Genomic DNA, 18,924 nt, shown 5'->3' with positions numbered 1-18,924 from the left:
TCCAGTAGGTAAAACTGCTGACATTACGCGTTCTCTTCTGTGGCGAACAGATCTAACTAACGTTGTCCCCACTGCAGAAAGATACCTTGCACCACCTCCGACTGAAGATGCCATTCGTGATCCGTTAGGCACTGACACTTGAGTTAGTCCACCAGAGAACCTGCCAGGTGTTGAACCACGAGGGTTATGCCCTGTTGTTCCAGCCATGTCCAGAGATGCAGGACCTCTTGACAACAAAGGGTCCATGACCCCACCCCACTTGTTGCTGTGACACATGGCGCTGGTGTGGTCTGTGAACACTTGCACTAATTTCCCCTTCACAGAGGGAAGAAATGATTTCAATGCCAACCGAATTGTGCGAAGCTCCAACAAATTGATGTGGAGCCCGGACTCTGCCAGACACCACTGTCCCCTGATCTCCACCTCTCCCAGATGGCCTCCCCATCCCAGGAGTGATGCATCTGTCACCACTGTGTGATCTGGTTGGGGAAGGGAGAGGGGTGCAGATCATTCGCAGTTCCTTCCGAGATCTGGACCATGGCGATGAGATTCTCAATGATGTGCATACTGGAACTTCACGTCTCACTGCAGAGCCCGCACACATCACCTGGCATGCTTACCAAGAGCCATGAGACCCAACAGCCTCAGAGTAAGTCTAACCGAAATCCAGGATAGAGGCTGAAACATCTATATCATAACCTGAATATTCGGGATTTTTTGTTCGGGAGGGTATGCCCAAAACTGTATGGTGTCCTGAACAGCTTTGATAAAAGGGAGCATCTGAGAAGGAGTCAGGTGTTACTTCGGCACATTTATAGAGAACCCCAGAGAATTCAGGAGGTTTGCCGTAGTCTGAAAGTGGGAGATGACAGCCTGGGGTGAGTACGCCTTCAACAGTCAGTCGTCGAGGTAGGGAAGACTGAAACCCCTAACCTGAGCAGATGAGCTGCAACCCACCGCCATCACATTGGTGAACACCGGAGGGGCACTGGTAAGGCCGAAGGGGAGCATGGTAAACTAAAAGTGCTTGTGGCCTACCTTGAACCGCAGGTAACATCTGTGGCCCGGCACAATGGGGATATGAAAATACGCATCTTGCAAGTCCAACGCTACCAGCTAGTCTCCTTGGTCTAGGGCAGACAAGACTTGAGCCTAAGTGAGCATCTTGAACTTCTTTTTGAGGAAGAGATTGATTGTCCAAAGATCTAAAATGGGTCTTAACCCTTTGTTCTTCTTCAGAATCAGAAAGTAGCTGGAATAACAGCCACTGCCTACTTCTGACACTTGGACCCTCTCTATAGCCCCCTTGGCCAGAAGAGCTGTAACTTCCTCTTGGAGCAACTTTAAATGGTCCTCCACCAGCTTTGAAGTGGCGGAATAGGAGGAGGAAAAGAAAGGAAAGGCAGAGATCAGCCCTCCTGAATGATCTGCAAGACCCACTTGTCCAATATTATGGACCTCCCACTGGTTTTGCAGTCAGTCTAGTGCTTGGAGGCTGTAGCTGACTAGGGCAGGGTGGCTAATAACATCTGGCTTTCATTACCTGCATGGATTGAGCCACATCCACATCCCGCACAACTTGGGAAGTCTGAGAAGGACAGTGGCTGGGATAGGGTTGGTGCAGCTAAAAACCTCTTCCATTGCCACGAAAGGTGCAAAAGCTAGACTGACCAAGAGGTGTCGTAGAAAAGCCCTAGGTTCTGGCCCTGACACGAGAGTCTTTGAACCTCACTAGGGCCGAGTCTGCCTTGTCTCCAAAAAGACAGGATCCATCAAACGGCAGGTCCATTATATTTGCCTGAACATCGCCCGAGAAGGCAGTTGTTGTAAGCCAGGCGTGGAGCCTCAAGGCCACTGTCGATAAAATTGTTCTGCTCAGTGAATCTGTTGTGTTAAAGCCACAAGTTATGGTGAATTCTACGGCATCACTCCCGTCCTTAACCATCTGAGAAACCATGACACTTGCGCAACTGTCTCCCAAAGGGAATGGGAGAAAAAGCCCAACAAGCATGCAGTATTCACTGACCTCAATGTCAGGATGGAGGAAGAAAACATCTTCTTCCCAAGTGATTCCAACCTCTCAGATTCTCTGCCTGGAGGGGCGGAAGGGAACGCATCCTGGGAAGTAGAAGCCTGCACCACCAAGCTTTCAGGCATGGGGTGTTGACTGAGGAACTTTGGGTCCCCCGGAGCCGGACAATGGCGGTATGCAATTGTCCTGTTCACAGGAGGCCCTGTGCTAGGCTTGGACCCTGTGCCTAGTAGGGCATCAGTAAGTGCCTCATTGAAGGGCAACAGGGGTTCAGAGGTGGATGCCCCAGGCTGAGGCACTTTGGTCAGGCGATTAGTCCTAACCTGCAAAGAGGGCAACTCTAGTCCAGGGACCACAGCTGCCCTCCTTACCACCATGGCATAAGAAGCCCCCTCCTCTGTAGCCACAGTTGGCGGCGAGAGCATGCCAGAATCCGGGAATGTGTCCAGTCCACTGGACTTCCCAAATTCCTCATACCAATCCATCTGCTCTGCAGACACATCCTGGTGTTCTAAAGGGTCTATAGTACCCTCCCAGCCCTCACCCGTGCCTGAAACATCATTAAAATAATCAGGCAACAATACAGAACCCCTGGGTTCTACCAGGTGTTGGACTTGGGCCTTCTGGCAGGTTCACCCCTGAACTTTTTGCCTTGAAGTGTAGTGATTTCTGGTCTTTGCGCACTTGGACACTGTGGCGCGGTGTAAAGTGCGTGCGCTCCTTGAGTGCGTGGGTGAGATAGGCCTGCCCTCCCATAGGAATGCATGGGGAATGTATGTGTCCCAGGTAGTTCCTGATGCGTGGGGAGTGCAGGCTCGAGTTTGGTATGTGTGAACTCGTGAGAGTGAATGCTGCGCAACGGTATGCCCGGCTTGTATGTGTCTAGTAGGGAAGGGCCACTTCTAGACATGGCTGTGTGTGTGCAGTGAGGGTACTGGAGCGTGATTGGCTGGAGCTGGCTGGCATGCCAGGCTCCAGGAAGTCTGGCTGGGTCTGCCCGGTGGTGAGTGGGAGATTAGCATGAGTGATGTGTGGGAGGAGTGTACCTGTGTCCTGAATGAGGCTGGGTTTTCCCCTGACAATGCTGGCTCCGCCCCCCTGTGGTGCGTCTAATGACCCAAGCCCTGCCAGTGAATAGAGAGGGTGGTTGAGGTAAACAGAGTACTCAAGAACCAGCTGCGACTGGTTCTGCCCCCACCCTGCACCTAAAGACAAAGGGAAGAGGTGTATAAAAAGAGGCTGTGACCTCTTGAAAAATGTTCTTGTTTGCTGCTTGAATCTGCCATGGGCTGCTGCTGCTTGGGCCCAGGGGGAAGGCTTGCCTCCCCTGGGCCCTGCCCAGCCCCTGGACTCCTGAAGGACTCTTTCTGGGCTATGGACTTCCCTAAAGCGCCTGGGAGCGCTTGTTGTTTGCCCTAGCGCTGTGGAGCGCTGTGTCTTGCCCTTCTAGCGCCTGGGAGCGCTGGATTGTCTACTAAGCGCTTGGGAGCGCTTCCTTTCTGCCACAGCGCGCTGAGAGCGCTTTGTTTGCCAAGCCGGTGCCCACCCGGCATTTGTGGAATTCTGCTGCGCTTGGTATTTGTTTTGCGAGTGCCACCTCGCTTATTTTTGGATTAATTTGCCCCCTGGCAGGTGCCCACCCTGCCAGGGACCGTGCCGCTATATTTTTAGTTTACCTCGAGGGAGCCCACTCCTCGGTAAACTCACCCCCCGCCTGGAAGTGCCAAAAACGGGCCGCCGCGCTGCCCGCGACGACCCGGAAGTTCAAGGGCCCGTCGGCCAATCGGAGAGCGGCCCGACCCACGAACCGGAAGTCCCGCCCTGCTGCTGCAGAGCGAGAGAGAGAGCCGGCGCCTGGTCTTCCCCTCCGGGGCTCCCAAGAGCGAGGGAGAGCCCCGGAGAGAGGGGGAGAAGTGTGGGAAGGGAGCCCCCGAGGAGCGGGAGCTCCCGTGAAGAGCCGCCGAGCAGAGAAGACTGAGGCTGGGCGCGAGGTTCCCCGGGCAGGAGAGCCCCAGAGAGCGAGAGGAGCCCCGCCCGCGGCCCCAGAGCGACCGCCAGAGAAGTGCTGCAGCCTGCAGAGACCGGTGAGTGCCCGGGAGGGGAGGGGGCGTCGGGGCGCATTTTCGGCGCCCGCCCCTCCCCCTAGTAAAAGGCTCGTGGGGGCCTTACCTGTTGTTGAGCTGTTGAGGCTCCGGGGGCATTTTCTGTTTAGAGCCACAGAGGCTCTTGCTGGCATTCGTTGTGGATCTCGAGTCCCCCCAAAGGGAGGGGGGACTCCACTGAAGGGGGCAATTATTTCACGAGCCCTGAGAGGCTCAAGGCGCCCCAGTGTTAAGGAGCCCAGAGAGGCTATGGGGCAGTCCATTTGTTCTTAGAGCCCAGTGAGGCTCTGGAGGGCCACAGTCATTTCTTAGGGCCCGGAGAGAGGCTCCAGGCGCCAAAGTTGTGTTGAAGAGCCCAGAGAGGCTCCCCCCATTGGCCCCACTGTTGTTCTTGAGCCCTGGCAGGCTCAAACATTGTTGCACCAGTTGCCCAGCACTTTGTGGGCAACTGCTACGTTTAGGCTCCTGGACACTGGGACACAGGGCGTCCTAGCCCCAGAGAGGCCAGTTGGCCTAGGGACAGTCACAGGTGGTGACTTACGTGAGTTTGGCGCAACTGTACTTTTTCTGCACCTCTGAATGTGTTTTTATGCGTCATGTGCCTTACACCTCTGAATGAATGTTATGCATTGCATCATGTGTTTCCTTCCTTACACCCCTACAGGTATTGTGATATGTAGGTGGTTGCTTTCTCCCTAGTGCAGGTGGTGCTAGTGAGGTCCTGTTACCAGTGATTACTGGTTGTGTGCTCTATTTTGATATTTGTGCTACAGTGATTTACATTCAAAGTGCTATTTCTGAAAGTGCTGATTCCTGGCAGTGGTCCAGGTGGCCCTGTCTTGTAAATAATCCCTTGTAAATTCTGCCCGTGCCTCTGGCACATTGTAAAGTGTGCTTTATCTAATGTGTTTTGGTGTAATACAAAGGCTATTTTTATATAACCTTGTGTGGAGTTTCCTTTGTGGTGGGCCTTTGGTTGTTGTTGCTGGGGTGCGTGCGCAAATACTTAACTCATATCGCCTCCAAGTTTAGCCTTGCTGCTCGCGCCACGTTACCTAGAGGGTGAGCGGGGGTTATCTTGGTGTGTAACTCCCTTGCCCTGACTTGGTAGTGGTGGTCTCTGACTGACTTTGGCGAAAGCCCTGGCCAGCCAGGGATCCCATTTCCAACACCAGGGCTGGAATCAGTGTTGAGCGATGCCTTTCCGACTCTGTGTTGTCGGGGATAAGGATGAGGCTGGAGCTACCTGTGGGCACCGAAGGCACAGATTTTGGGTACAACGCCAGGGAAGGTCACGTTGCCATGACCGGTGTCGTCCCTGATCAGGAATCGGATCTCCGAGGCCCCACCGGCAGTGTGGCCTGAACCAACACATCGAATCTGATGGGGTCCCTCCTGACCACGCGGGGCCCAAAGGCTCACCAGAGGGGTCGGCCCGCTCGAATACACGGAGCATGGCCTCGTAAAACTCATTATTTGAGCGGGGGTCGCTCCGGCTCACAGAAAAGAAAGGAGGAGCAAAATCGGCCCTGGCTCAGGCTCCGCAGAACCGTGCCTAAAGCATCAGTGCTCCTTACCTCTCTCGTCGACGGACAATAGCCGAGGTGAAGACTAAGCCCACTTGGACTTCTGCTTCTTCTTGTGCCTCTTCCCCAACTGTCCCAAGAACCTCAAGTGGGAGGAAGAGGATTTAGGGCTCTGGGAGTGGTCCCGCGTCCTCTTCTTCTTTGAACAGGACCAGGATCTCTGCAGATTCTTGCTAGCTGGTATCGACTGTCGGGCCGCAAGGAGCTTTAACGTTCACTCCTGCACGTCCTTCAGAGCAATGACAGTCCGAGCACGACTTCGAGTTGGCGGCGCGCTCGAAACACCAAAGGCAGACGAGGGATCAACAACTGACATGGCGCGCTGACAGGCACCATACGGCTTAAAACCTGTCTTCTTTGAAGGCATCCCTCAACACACAATGGTAAAAATCTTGAAGTTGACAAAAGGTGGAAATAAAAACTGTCAAAAAGCGACAGAGAGGAAGCTCTTCCCAGATCGGTGCTTAATTGGTGTGGAAAGAAAAGAACTGACATCCGCACGCCTGAGTGGTGCCTATATAGGTGACCATGATGTCATAACTAATACCAACGATGATGGCGACATCACGCAGGTCCCAATGGAGCCACCCGATGGTGCATGCAAGGGGTACTGCTCAAGCAAATGTTTCTGGATCCATCCTGATGCCTGGGAAAATCTAAAGTAAGGAATCTGCAGCTAGAAGTCTCTATCAGATGGGGTGTAACTGTACAAGCTTCAGACAAGCAGTGCCTTCTTGTGCTTAATGTCATGGTCCTTTAATATCTATGTATATCAGGCCCGGCAAGAGCACACAGGCAACAAACACTTGGAGGGAAGTTCAAATCTCTCATCTGAAATTTTCATGCACTACGGAGGTATACACTCTCTGCTTGCTGATGTCATAGGTTGGCTGCAAGATAATCTCCGAACGCTTTCCTTTAGCTTGTCTAAGGTTTGGGGCACACTCTCTGGAAGCCAAATGCCCTCATATAGGCTTTATGAAAGCCAAGGAAGCAGGAAAAAAGGTAGAAGCAGAAAACAACTCCTGGTAAAAGATAAAGATGACAATGAAGGAGATGTCCCCCAAAAAATACTGAGAAAAAATCAGCTCAAGAAGGTACAGGTAGCAACAGGCCAGAAAAAACAGGACTGAGGTACTATCACCACTAGAGGAGGAGCAAAAAACTTGCCAGAGACTTTTACTGCATTACGATACAATGCAATTATGATTATTGAGATTGGAAGCCATGACTGATTGGGAACACAAGCTTAGATATAATATTAAAAAGCCATCTTGAATCAGTGGCCTTGGTAAATACTATTTCAGGACTGGATTCATACCAGGCGAAAATCACCAAGGTTTTTTTTGTAGAGGGGAGCCAATCCGCTAAAGTAAGCTTTCCCAGGCTCTATGGCATACCGCCAAAACCGGAGTGACTTCTGAGCACTCCCAAAGAAACTTCCATCTGACAGGAAAAATCAGCCCAACCCATCGACATGAGCATCAAAATGGATTCTGAACAGCGACTGCTTCCGAATGTGTGATGAGTCTCGGAATCAATACTCCACAAAAAAAGCTGCTTGTCCATCTGCCTGAGCAATTGGTTCCTAATAGCTAAACCCACAGAAAAGATTGACCCAGTGCTTCTAGAAAGATCTATGTACACCCTGCAATTATGCTCAATGTATTAGGCCATTGCAAGGATGTGCAATGTTTTAAATGGTAAAAAGGTTTTCAATTACGAGCAACATACATGGGTACCTAAAACTCTGATTTAAATTTGGTGAGAGGGAGGAAGCATTCTGTTTGAGCAAATATGAGACTATAACACAGATGAAAATAACATGAAGTGAATGAGACTTATCCTTCTTGAATGGGATGTCAAATACTTGTGTTGTAGACCGTGTTTGGAATTGGAACTATTTATTGAAACCAATATATATGTATCCAAGGTAGAGACTCATTCTTCAATACCAGAACAATTTTTTAATTGATACTATATGAACCAGTATCAAAACCACTGCAACATATATCTAAATGATTTGACCTTCTTTTCTTCTTCTCCATAATATTCTTCTTCCTTTGCTATACGTATTTCAGCACAGCAGAAGTTTCCAATGTGGCTTCTGGTACTAAAAGTGGTTCCAATTTTACTTTGGTCACCTTGCTCTTCACTTCCCTTAAGGTAAACCTTGAGTGAACTTAAAGTGGTTTACACATGTGGAGACGGACACAAGCACAGAGAGGGCTCAAAAAGTTTTAAAGTGACAGAATTAGAAATACCCATCTGATAGTCCATTCATGACCACTTAAGAAGAAAGGAGAGCTGTACAACGTGGTCATTAATTTGATTTCTTTTCAGATGAATATCAATATTGGAAAGAATTAGGCCTTCGGTACGAGAAGCCCAGAAAATAGATTGATATTTTCCCACCCGGGAGCTACCAATATTGGTTACAGTAACTCCAAAATAGGGAAAATACAGTCCATTATCAGTTATTTTTATGTTTTCTTCTTCTTAAATTCTATAAAATCAGTCAGTAAACCCTCCAAAGCACTTCACCTCTTACCTGCTCTTGTTAAGGTCTTGTAGATCGGGCACATGTAAAATCCTGTTTTTGGGGGATGGCGGTTTGGAATAGGAATTAACCAGAGAACCGCCATCTCGGTGTAAAGTTCTTTGGGCCGTGATTCTGATAGCTCATTCAATTCCAGATCCCAGCGAGCACCTTCTAAAAACAGTCCATGAATATAGCAGCCCTGGGCTGGTCGTTCCAGCAGCTCTGACACAGGTGTTTTCAGGACCTTATAATGAAATGGGATGAAAGTAGCATAAATGTATAGAACCATTCAAAGCATGCCACCAACCCTGTCACCTGCATATTGCCAAACATCATCTTTCCTACAAGGTCACCGGGTCACCGACACTCCCTATTAGTTCATACCAAATTAGGGATGAAGTTCTTACTCGTAAAGTAGCCCAAAATCAATATCTTCTGCCAGCTAACACCAATTTAGGCAAAACATTTCTTGAAAATGGTCACTCCTCGGCTGACACATTTACAGTCGTTCTTGGCACATCTCAATAGTCCCAGAGAATACTTAAGGTCACCAGTGTCCACAAGACTCAGACTTATCACAGATTAATGAGTCTGGCATTTTTACTACAACACAGCAATTACTATTAAAGTTAAAAATAAATATCATTTATTTCATATTTACAACTCAAAATATTTCAACATAATGGCACCAAACAGAAACAAATGCATTATTGGAAGAATGCTTTGTGCAGTGGAACGTTTGGTGAGGGAATTTACGCCTACATGACATGCTTCACTTACTATTCAATTAAACATTCCTCATCACTGATTATTCAGTTATACAGTTCTCATCTATCAGCTGCTTTTTTCCATTATTTCCACGATACAGAACTTAACATTTATTGGGCAATTATATTTTTATCAACACTGATATATTTATTCTTTAAAAGCTTCACTATCTATATGTTACCTTTAGATGAGAAGCAACTTCCATATCACATGATTTTAACTTTGATTTCCGTATTTAGCCTGATCCACTTACCTTTTTATACATTTCCACTGGAAAGAACAAAGTAACAATGTATATTTTCCTTCCACAAATGATTATCATTCCATTCAAGTTATGGCTACTTTTCAAATACAAATTCTTTATTTATAAGACTCTATGACACTATTAAGGAACTTTAGAGCGGTTCAACTAATATTAAACATTAACATCCTTCACGGTTATCCACATCTCATAGTCAATAAAGGAATGTTCTTACTTAGCACTTTTACCTGGTACACTCATTAAAACGCTCGTAGACAATTGTGATCATTTATCAAAAGAATACATTTAGCCCAAACCCCACATTTATAAATTGCAATGGTTGGGAGGCTTGCTCAACTCCCAGATCCAGGCTGCCTCTTCCCTATAGTCAGACTGGAGGATCTGGATAAGAGTCAGTCACCTTGTGCAGTCACGTACAATTCAAAGCTGCCAAACTTCAGAGTTCCTTAGGAGAGTTTCTGGCTTGTGCAGCACCAGCAGACTTTCTCTTCCGGTTCTTCCAAGTCTGACTAAGTCAGTGGGAAGTGTTCTCCCTCCCAGTTGCAAATTCGTTTTTTGGTGTTTGCACCAGAGTTCCTTGCCTTCCACTGAAGGTCCCCATTCTGGGAGTTGGCTTGGTCACTCATTTCCAAGTTCCAGCAAAGAATCTTCCACTGGAAGAGTCATTTTGGTGCCCTTAGTGTGATCTTGGAGGCCCCCAGGAGATCAGCTGACTCTGATCCTCAGCCAGAACATACATAGTCTTTGGGATGGGTGATCATAACCGTTTCCCATTGTTTCAGCAGCCTCTCTTCTGCTTCCAAGCTATGCAACATGTCCGATGAATTTAGACTTCCAGCCAGCGCATACAAAACACTCGGCTCCATTAATCACATGCCACACACAACCTCCAACCTTATGGTTGAGATCTGTGCCAAGTACTGTTCTTGCACTCAGTTGGATAGAAGTCTTCAAGGCATTAGGGTTGCTGGAGTAATCCGCTCTCTCCTTGAAGCTTTGACCTCAGACACCATTAGATATAGTGAACTTAACAAAAATGGAGGGATGTCCCTGCTCAAACCCTCCTCCCCAAAGCCGCTTTCTAGTTACAAACAGGTTGTTCAGTTTCGGCACAACTACTGCAAAACGGGTGGTAAGCTTGAAGTTCTTCAAAACATCAAAATCCTAAAATGTAAAAGAATAGAAGGCCCCTAGAGAAAACCAATATCCATGAACCCATGCTCCTAAGGAAAACAGGTCTGCACTACATATCCTGTCTCCTCAACTACATACAAGGAACTATGGAATTTACATGGCGGCACTAGGCTGGCCCAACCTCATCCTTTCACAATACTTTCCCTTCTTATCTCTGCAGTGTAATATCATTTAAAAGTCTCTCAGGGAGCAGGCACTCTCTCATCACCGCTCACTCAGCAGTGCTGTCTCAGTACGAAAGATATGCCAGGCTGTGCCTTCACTTGAGAAATTAAACAAAGTTCCTTTACATGTAACTGCCAGTACTCGCACGAGGAGTCTTTTAATTTCCTGTCACACTTTGAGGGAAATACATACAATAACAAGTTAATTAGTGAATTCACTAAGTGTAGAGTGAAAATACTAGCAGAATCTAGTGAGCGGGAACGTGTAGAAAATATGATTTTCCTACATACTGTTACCAGTATTGCTGTTACTATTCCCCAGACACATTGTCAAAGATCTCCCCATGCTTCAAAAAGTGAAAAGGATGGATATTTCACCCAAAAGAATAAACTGCCCAAAGAGGTGGTGAACTATTTAGTTATTTATGTATTTGATTGATTTGCAAAGTGCTGGCTTGTGACATGTCCCCACTTCATTGTACTACAACATTCATAGCCAGGAGGGTTTACCACGAGATGTCAGTAGACGGAGTGTAGCTATTGACTTCAGAGGATCTTAAGTTACGTGAATGCACAATCACGCGCAAGGCTATCTTGGCACTGAGTGTGTGTGTGTGCCTAGCCATGCCTATGGTAGATGGGTTAATTGAAAAGACAGGTTTTCATCTTCTTGTAGAATTTAAGTGGAGACTCCATTATGCAGTTGGAGGTCGTTTCACTCTTTAGGAGGAATGTAAGAGAACACCCATTCTCATAATCTAGTAGCATGTATATGTGGGATGTGGGTTAGTAGAAGTCCTACAGAGCGGAGGTGTCTGGGTGGCTGGTGGAAGTAGAGGCGAATGTTCAGGTAGGAGAGGCCTGAGTTCTGTAGTGACTTGAATGTGTGTATGATGAGTTTGAAATGAGCGTGTGTGTATCTGGAACTAGCGTAGTTCCCTGAGGTATGGTGTAATGGGAGTTGTGTGTGGGAAATTGAGAATGAGTCTGGCTGCCGTGTTCTGGATGATTTGTAGTCTTCTAGTGAGTTGCTTAGTGATCCCAGGTAGTGGGCGTTCCCATTGTCCAACTTGTTGGTGACTAAAGCGTGAATTTCAGTTTATCTAGTATTGCTTGGGAGCCATTTGAAGATTTTCCTCAGCATCTTCAGGGTGTAGAATCAGAATGCAGTGACAGCGCTGACTTGTGCAGTCATGTCAACTTTGCTGTCAATGATTATTCCGGCGTTCCTGCTGTGGGTGAGGGCGTGAGCCTGATTTCAGCGCACCACCAGTTGGGGTCCAATGGTGAGGCATTCTTGCCAAAGATCACTGCTTCTGTCATTTCTGTGTTGAGCTTGAGACAGTTGGCTTTCATTAAGTTAGTGGCTTCGGTTATGCAGGCAATTAATTTGTTTCTTGTGTTGGGGGTCTTGTCCGAGAGGAGAGTATGAGTTGCTTGTCATCTGTGTTTGAGAGGATGTTGAAGTTGTGAGCATAGATGACACTGGCCTGAGGGATCATGTATGCATTTAAGAGGGTGCGGCCGAGAAATGAGCCATGAGGCACTCCGCAGATGAGTTTGTGGACTTCCAAGGAGTAAGGTGCCAGGCTGACAACTTATGTTCTATACATTAGGAAGAAGCAGATCCTTTGATGACAATCTCGTGCAGGTGCCTCATGAGGAAGGAGTGTGAGACTGTGTCAAATGCTGCAGAGAGGTCAAGGAGAACGAGGGCTAACTTGTTTCCTCTGTCAAGAATCATGCAGATGTAATTGGTGGCAGTGATGAGTGCTATTACTGTACAGTGGTAGAATCTGAATCCAGACTGAGTGGCGACAAGGAGCTGGTGGTTGCTGAGGTGGTCGGTGAGACATTCTTTGACTAGTTTCTCTAAGACGTTTACCTGGTATTGTAGGAGGGGGATTGGTTGGTAGTTGAAAAGTATGGCTGGGTCAGAGGTTGCTTTCTTGATCAGGGGGATGACAGTGGTATATTACCAAGTGTTTAGGAATGTGTCTGAGTCAATGGAGGCATAGAGGATGGGTGTTAGTGGTTTTCTGATTGTTTTGAGTTCTTTGGTGAAGTCACGGTGGGGGCAAAGGTAAGATGTAGCCCCGAGTGGATGATCTTCATGGTAGCAGCAATTTCAATGGTGGTGACCGCTTGCCACAAGGTCAGGGTTCATTGACTGGCCGTGATGGGAAGTTGAGCTGTGAGAGGGTCAAAGATGCTGTATATAGAGGTGATTTTGTAACAGAAGAAATCCAAAACATCATTGCAAAGGTCCTGTGAGTGGGTGATGTTGCTGGAGGCGGCAGGAAACATGTTGAAATCTTTGATAAAGGTGAAGGTTTCCTTGCTGCTGTTAGTGCTGGCATCAATGTAATCTACAAGAGCTGTGCGCTTGATGTTCCGTATCTGCTGGTGGTAGCGTCTTAGGGCTGATTTGAAGATGTCTTTATCTTAGGTGTCTCAACTTCTTCTCCATTTGCTCTTCAGCTGCTTGCAGTGGTGTTTTGTCAGCCTGAGTTCCTCTGTGTACCAGCTGGCTCGTGGTCGGACTCTTGCTGTTGGTGAGCCAGGGTGTCGGCAGATACAGCGATGCTGCTGTTGAGGTTTTGGATGGCTTTTAGCAAGTCGTGGGTGTCTCGATCTGGTGCGCGTAGAGGGCTGTGGTCCACTCTTCTTCTGGAATGCTTTTCCAACTGCGGCGGTGGTTCTGGTGCTAGTAGGTCTGTGTTGGAGCGGGATCGGTATGTTGAAAATGACAAGGGCGTGGTCTGTCCAGGGACATAGCTGGCTTGTTGACTGTGATATTGCTGAGTAGAAAATCGAGTCCAATAGATGTTCGGCAGTGTGGGTAGGTTTGGTCACGTGCTGGGTGAGGCCACGTGTTCTGAGGTTTTCTAGAAGAGCCATAGAGTTTGGATCAGTGTGGTCTTCGAGGTGAAACTTAAGGTCTCCGAGGAGGGTGTTGATGACGAGGGGTGTGATGAAGTCAGTGATGTTGCAGGCAAAATTGGGATGGGGTCTTGGTGGTCTGTATATGAGGGTTCTGCCCAGGGAGTGGTTGGCTGTCATGGTTATCTTGAATGTAAGGTGTTCCATGTAGGGAGTTTCCATGCAGATGGTGTAGCTGATGGTATCTTTGAATATAACATTGACTCCACCTCCACCTCATGGACTTACCAAATGATCCTGTAGCTGGCGGGGATGGCTATAGTGATGCCCCCTCTCAGGTTAGGTTTAGTCAAATTTCTGTGAGAAAGACCAGGTCCGGGGCATGGTCGTGGAGTAGGTCCCATATCTCTGTGGTGTGTTTGATGGGGTAGTGTGTGTGTTAAGGAGCATGCACGGCGTGTTGTTTGAGGGGTGTTTGGTCTGTATGAACATGAGTAGGTGGTTGGTGTGAGCGAGTGGGGAGCTGGGTGCTGTTGGTGCAGGAGTGGTGGGTGTAGGGTGTGGGAGGGTACTTGAGAACTTGCAGGAGGTACATGTGAATGGCTCTTCCATGTTGCGTGGTGCCATGAGGCAGCAGTGCAGCAAGCGGTGACTGAGGTTAAGAGCATGGAGGAGTGCCGCAGTTTATTGGTGGGTAGGAGGAGAACCAGGGTTCCTAACGCTGGGTGCAATACAGGCATAGATGTGCACAAACAGACTTGCCTTTTGTACACCTGCTGTGTACTCGCACTGCAGCGCCATTCAACAGATCCTGGGAGAAAGGAGGAGTGCAGGTTACTATGGGCGAGAAATCAGTAATGTCATTTCCTGTGCAGATAGATGATGGGAAATCCAGTAAGACATTAAGGGCTGATGTAGGTAAATGGCATTTACCGATTCGTAAATACCGAATTTTACCGATTCGGTATTTACAAATCGGTAAATGCAATGTAGGTATATTTACCAAATTTTTTACCGAATCTGTAACATTCGGTAATTACCGAATCGGTATTTACCGATTCGGTAATTGCCATTGAATCCTATGGGCCATGAGGCCCATAGGAACCAATGTCAATTACCGAATCGGTAAATACCGATTCAGTAAAATTACCTTTGACACCCTGTTGCACCCCTGATTCAGGCTTGTGTGCCATGTGACACACATACATGCCCTCAGGGCATGTATGTGTGCCACATAGCACAGGTGTACATGCACAGATGTGCATGTACACAGAAATTCACTATTTACCATGCAATAGTATTACGTGGTAAGGGGCCTGTGGCACTGTTTCCAGTGCCACCTACATATAGATTGACCCATTCCGTAAATATACCGATTCTGTATTTTACAGAATCTGTAAATTTACCGAATCAGTAAATTTACCGATTCTGTAAAATATAGGCCCCCTACATCTCAATCACCAAATACCGGTCGGTAACGGCCGAAATCGGCCATTACCGACCGGTATTTGGTGACCTACATCTGGCCCTAAGTTACTTAACTGTAACTGCAGTTATACAGTATTGGTAACTTTCATAGATTCACATGCTTCAATCATTCACTGTTGTCAAAGTGGGAGTCCCACGGTACGATACGATAGTAAGCTGCAATGCTTAATGACAATAGAAATCACCTTTATAGCCTATCTAGGTCCTTTGTAAAAAAAGAACCAAACTTTACATATAGCCAATCAGGCAACAGCACCCTCTAGAACACTCCAGACAGAGGCTCAACTCCTCAGATTTTCAAGCACTAGTGGTTATAGAACATCCCAACCTATGAGGGGAGCCTCTATGGAAAGGAGGGTGGGTCACAGGTGAATCTATGAAAGATACCAATACTGGATAACTGCTGTTGCAAGTTAGTAACTTGATATCTTATCCAGTACTGGGGTATCTTTCATAGATTCACATGCTTGAATCAGAATTGCAAGCAGTCTGTAACTGTATAGATATACATAACTATACACATAAAAGTACCCTTGTGGATGGTCCGTAGCAATGTAACATGCTATGCATCAATCTGTGAAATATGAAAGCAACAGTTTATATTGTTAAAATATAGTAATCAGAGCAAAATCTCTCCCAGTTGCGAATGCTCACCTCAGTGGAATATAAGGCGTAAAACTGCATGCCCCACGCAGCATCACTTTTGTGGGCAGATTCCAAGCAGTAGTGTTAAGCAAAAGTATGAGCGCTCTTCATGTTGCTGCTCTGCAAATTTTATTCAGTAGAACACCGACAAACAGGGTCGCTGAAGTAGAAACCTCCCTTGTAGAGTGCGGTCTTGGTTTAGCTCACCAGGGTTTTCCAGCCTTGCAGTGACAGAAATGAATCATGGCAGCTAATCATCTGGCAATGGTAGCTTTGGTAACTGCAGACCCTTTTTGAGGGAGACCATAAGAGATGAACAGCTGATCAGATTTTCTGAATTGCATAGTTCTTTGTAGATAGAACCTGAGACACCTATTGATGTCCAAGGTGTGAAGAGACTGTTCAGCAGGCAATTTCGGATGTGGAAAAAAGGTACGCAAAATGATAGGTTCATTTAGATGGAATTGTGATGGCACTTTGGGGATAAACTTAGGGTTTGTACACAGCATCAAATACTCATCAGTAAAATTGGGGTAAGGATCCTGAATAGTAAAGGCTTGAAGTTCACTAACACTTCTGGTTGACGTGAGGGCCAGCAAGAGAGCAACTTTCCAAGTCAGGAACTTGAGATCCGCCCTGTGGAGAGGTTCAAAGGGCGACTTCATGAGTTGTGAGAGAACCACATTGAGATGCCATTCTGGTGCAGGAGTTTTAATTGGGGGGAAGGTTCTAAGTAAACACTTCATGAATTGTTTGATTATTCTGGATAAACAGAGAGAAAGTGAATTAGCAGTACGCCAATCTAGATATTGCTGTAAGGTGAACCTTAATTGATGAATGCACCAAACCTGAACGAGCTAAAGAACACAGGTATGGAAGAACTTGTTCTGGTGATGATTCCAAGGGATGGATATTGGAAGCTGTGCATAATAAGCAGAACCTTTTCCACTTCAGCTTATATATCTTGTTCGTGGAGTCGGCTCTGACTTGGGCCAGAATGTCTCTAGTCGTGAGAGATATTTACATTGCAGAACTCATGGAATTCAAGAGCCATCCATGCAATTGAAGAGATGCCGGCATGGGATGGAGAATCTGGCCTTAGTTCTGTGTGAGAAGATTGTGTTTCCTTGAAAGATGGATGGGTTGGGCTTCAGAGAGTAGGAGAAGCTAGGTAAACCAATGTTGTCTGGACCAACAGGGACCTATGAGAATGAGGCGACATCCTTCCATCTACAATTTGGTGGGAATCCTTGGAATGAGAGGGAAGGGGGTAAACCGTGTCCATCTCATTGAAATGGCATTTCCGCTTGACCCTGGGAGTGGGTATTGATTGGTATAAAGTCGGCATTTTGAGTTCTTCTTGTTTGCAAAGAGGTCATGTGCTGGTTTGCCCCATCGTGCATAAATCCCAGCACTTGTTGATCTAGTTCCTATTCGTGGCAACTGTCCGTGGTTCTGTTGAGCGTGTCTGCTAATGTGTTGTTGATCCCTGTAACATGTATTGCTTTCAAGGTAATTTGGTGTGTTTCGATTCAAACCATCTCAGGAGAGCTTGAGCCTCTTGAAAAAGATATTGTGACGCCTTGTTTGTTGATATAGAACATGCTGGTTGCGCTGTCCGTTCAAACCAGCATGGATGCTTCTGCAATACGCGGTAGGAAGTCTTGAGAAGTAAGAAAAAAAATTGCCTTTAATTCCAAGTGGTGGATGCAGAGTGATTTCCTGGATTGCGACCAACTTCCTTGTATCCTGAGATCCTGTAAATGACCTCTCCAGCCCTTCAGAGAGGTGTCGGTGGTGATGGTGTTACAGTCAGAAATGTGAGACCTTGAGATAAATGAGGCAGTTGAGCCCACCAAGTCAGCATCTCTTGCATTCCAGAGGTGATATCTATCATGTCATTGAATGAGCAGTTCGACTGGACCCATTGCAACTGAAGTTCTTCCTGTAGTCGCCTCATCTTCAGTCGAGCCAGTGGGACTAGGTTTATTGCAGAAGACATCATGCTAAGGAGTGAATTGAACATCCGCACTGAAACAGACTTTCCTTGTGAGATTTTTAATGCCCAGTTTAGCAATTGCTGTTGCCTGTCCAAAAAGAGATAGTCCTTGTTGTTGATGGTATTGATCTTGGCTCCTAAGAAAATCCTCATGTGACTTGGGATGATGGAGAACTTCTGGTACCCGACTGAGAGACCCAACTTTAGAAATAATGCTAGGCATGCCGCAGTAGTCTTGGAGGCCTGCTGTGGTGTGGAAGCCTTTAGCAGCCAGTCATCAAGGTAAGGAAATACCTCAGGGCCTTGTTTGCGAAGTGTGTCTGCCACTGGAGTGAGACATTTTTTGAAGATCCTCGGGCTGATTTGAGTCCAAACAGAGGACTTTGAACTGGAAATGGGCTCCAGCTATGGTGAAACGGAGATACTTGCAATGCTTTGGATGTATGGTATGTGGAAATAAGCATCTTGCAAATCCAGGGAAGTCACAAAATCTCAGCTGTTCAAGAGATGGATAATGTTGGAAAGAGAAATCATACAAAAGACTGTTTGTACAGGAATTTGTTTAATTTTCTGAGGTCTATGATGAGTATGCACTGCCCTGCCTTCTTACCAATATAGAAGAAACGGGAGTAGAAACCTTTGCTCCTTTGGGAAGCAGGGACCCGCTATATTACTGCGTTTGCCAACATATGATCTTCCTTCCATAATAAGTGAAGGTTAGGTGAATGTGCTTCTTTTGGAGGGTTGGCTGTAGGTCTCTGCACAAATTCCAGAGGGTGTCTGTTTGTTAAGACATCCAACACCCATCTGTCCAATGTTACCTCCTGCCATTGTGGGAGGTAGTTGTTAATGTTCCCAACCACCTGACTGGTAGCCGGTACCTCATACTGGTCACTGCTCGTGACCGGTGTTGCGACCTTGGGGAACTTGGTTATGCCGTGTGCCCTGCTTGTTGTAGGCCTATGGCAGGTGGTTGGCGGTAGGGCTGTTTGTAACCTACTCTGTATTGGGATCGTGGCTGATACTGCTGAGCTCAATAATATCCCCTCTATAAGTGGCAAAGCCTTTTCCTTTAGCACCTTGCAATATTGTAAAGTGCCAAGGAATCTGGCGGTGTCCGTATCTGTCTTAATTGCCAGCAAAGCCTCATTGATATGTTTCCGAATAAGGACTCACCATCATAGCCCATATCAAGAAGATTTGTCTGCACTTCTGGTCTAAAAGTTGTAGCCTTGAGCCACCCCTAACGTCTTAGAACA

General features: G+C 47.0%; 1 protein-coding gene across 2 annotated transcripts in view; it reads right to left on the bottom strand.

The window, feature by feature from the left end:
* DNAH1 (dynein axonemal heavy chain 1) overlaps positions 1 to 18,924 on the bottom strand; it is a 1,443,760-nt gene that overhangs the window by 22,511 nt on the left and 1,402,325 nt on the right. For both annotated transcript variants that reach the window (XM_078661462.1, XM_078661463.1), the window contains one exon: positions 8,272 to 8,506. In XM_078661462.1, coding sequence (XP_078517588.1) covers positions 8,272 to 8,506 — 235 coding nt within the window. The remainder of the gene's footprint in view (positions 1 to 8,271; positions 8,507 to 18,924) is intronic.

This window comes from Lissotriton helveticus, chromosome 9, assembly GCF_964261635.1.
Source record: "Lissotriton helveticus chromosome 9, aLisHel1.1, whole genome shotgun sequence".
Classification (NCBI taxonomy): Eukaryota; Metazoa; Chordata; class Amphibia; order Caudata; family Salamandridae; genus Lissotriton; species Lissotriton helveticus.
This window is presented reverse-complemented; position numbering and strand designations above follow the sequence as displayed.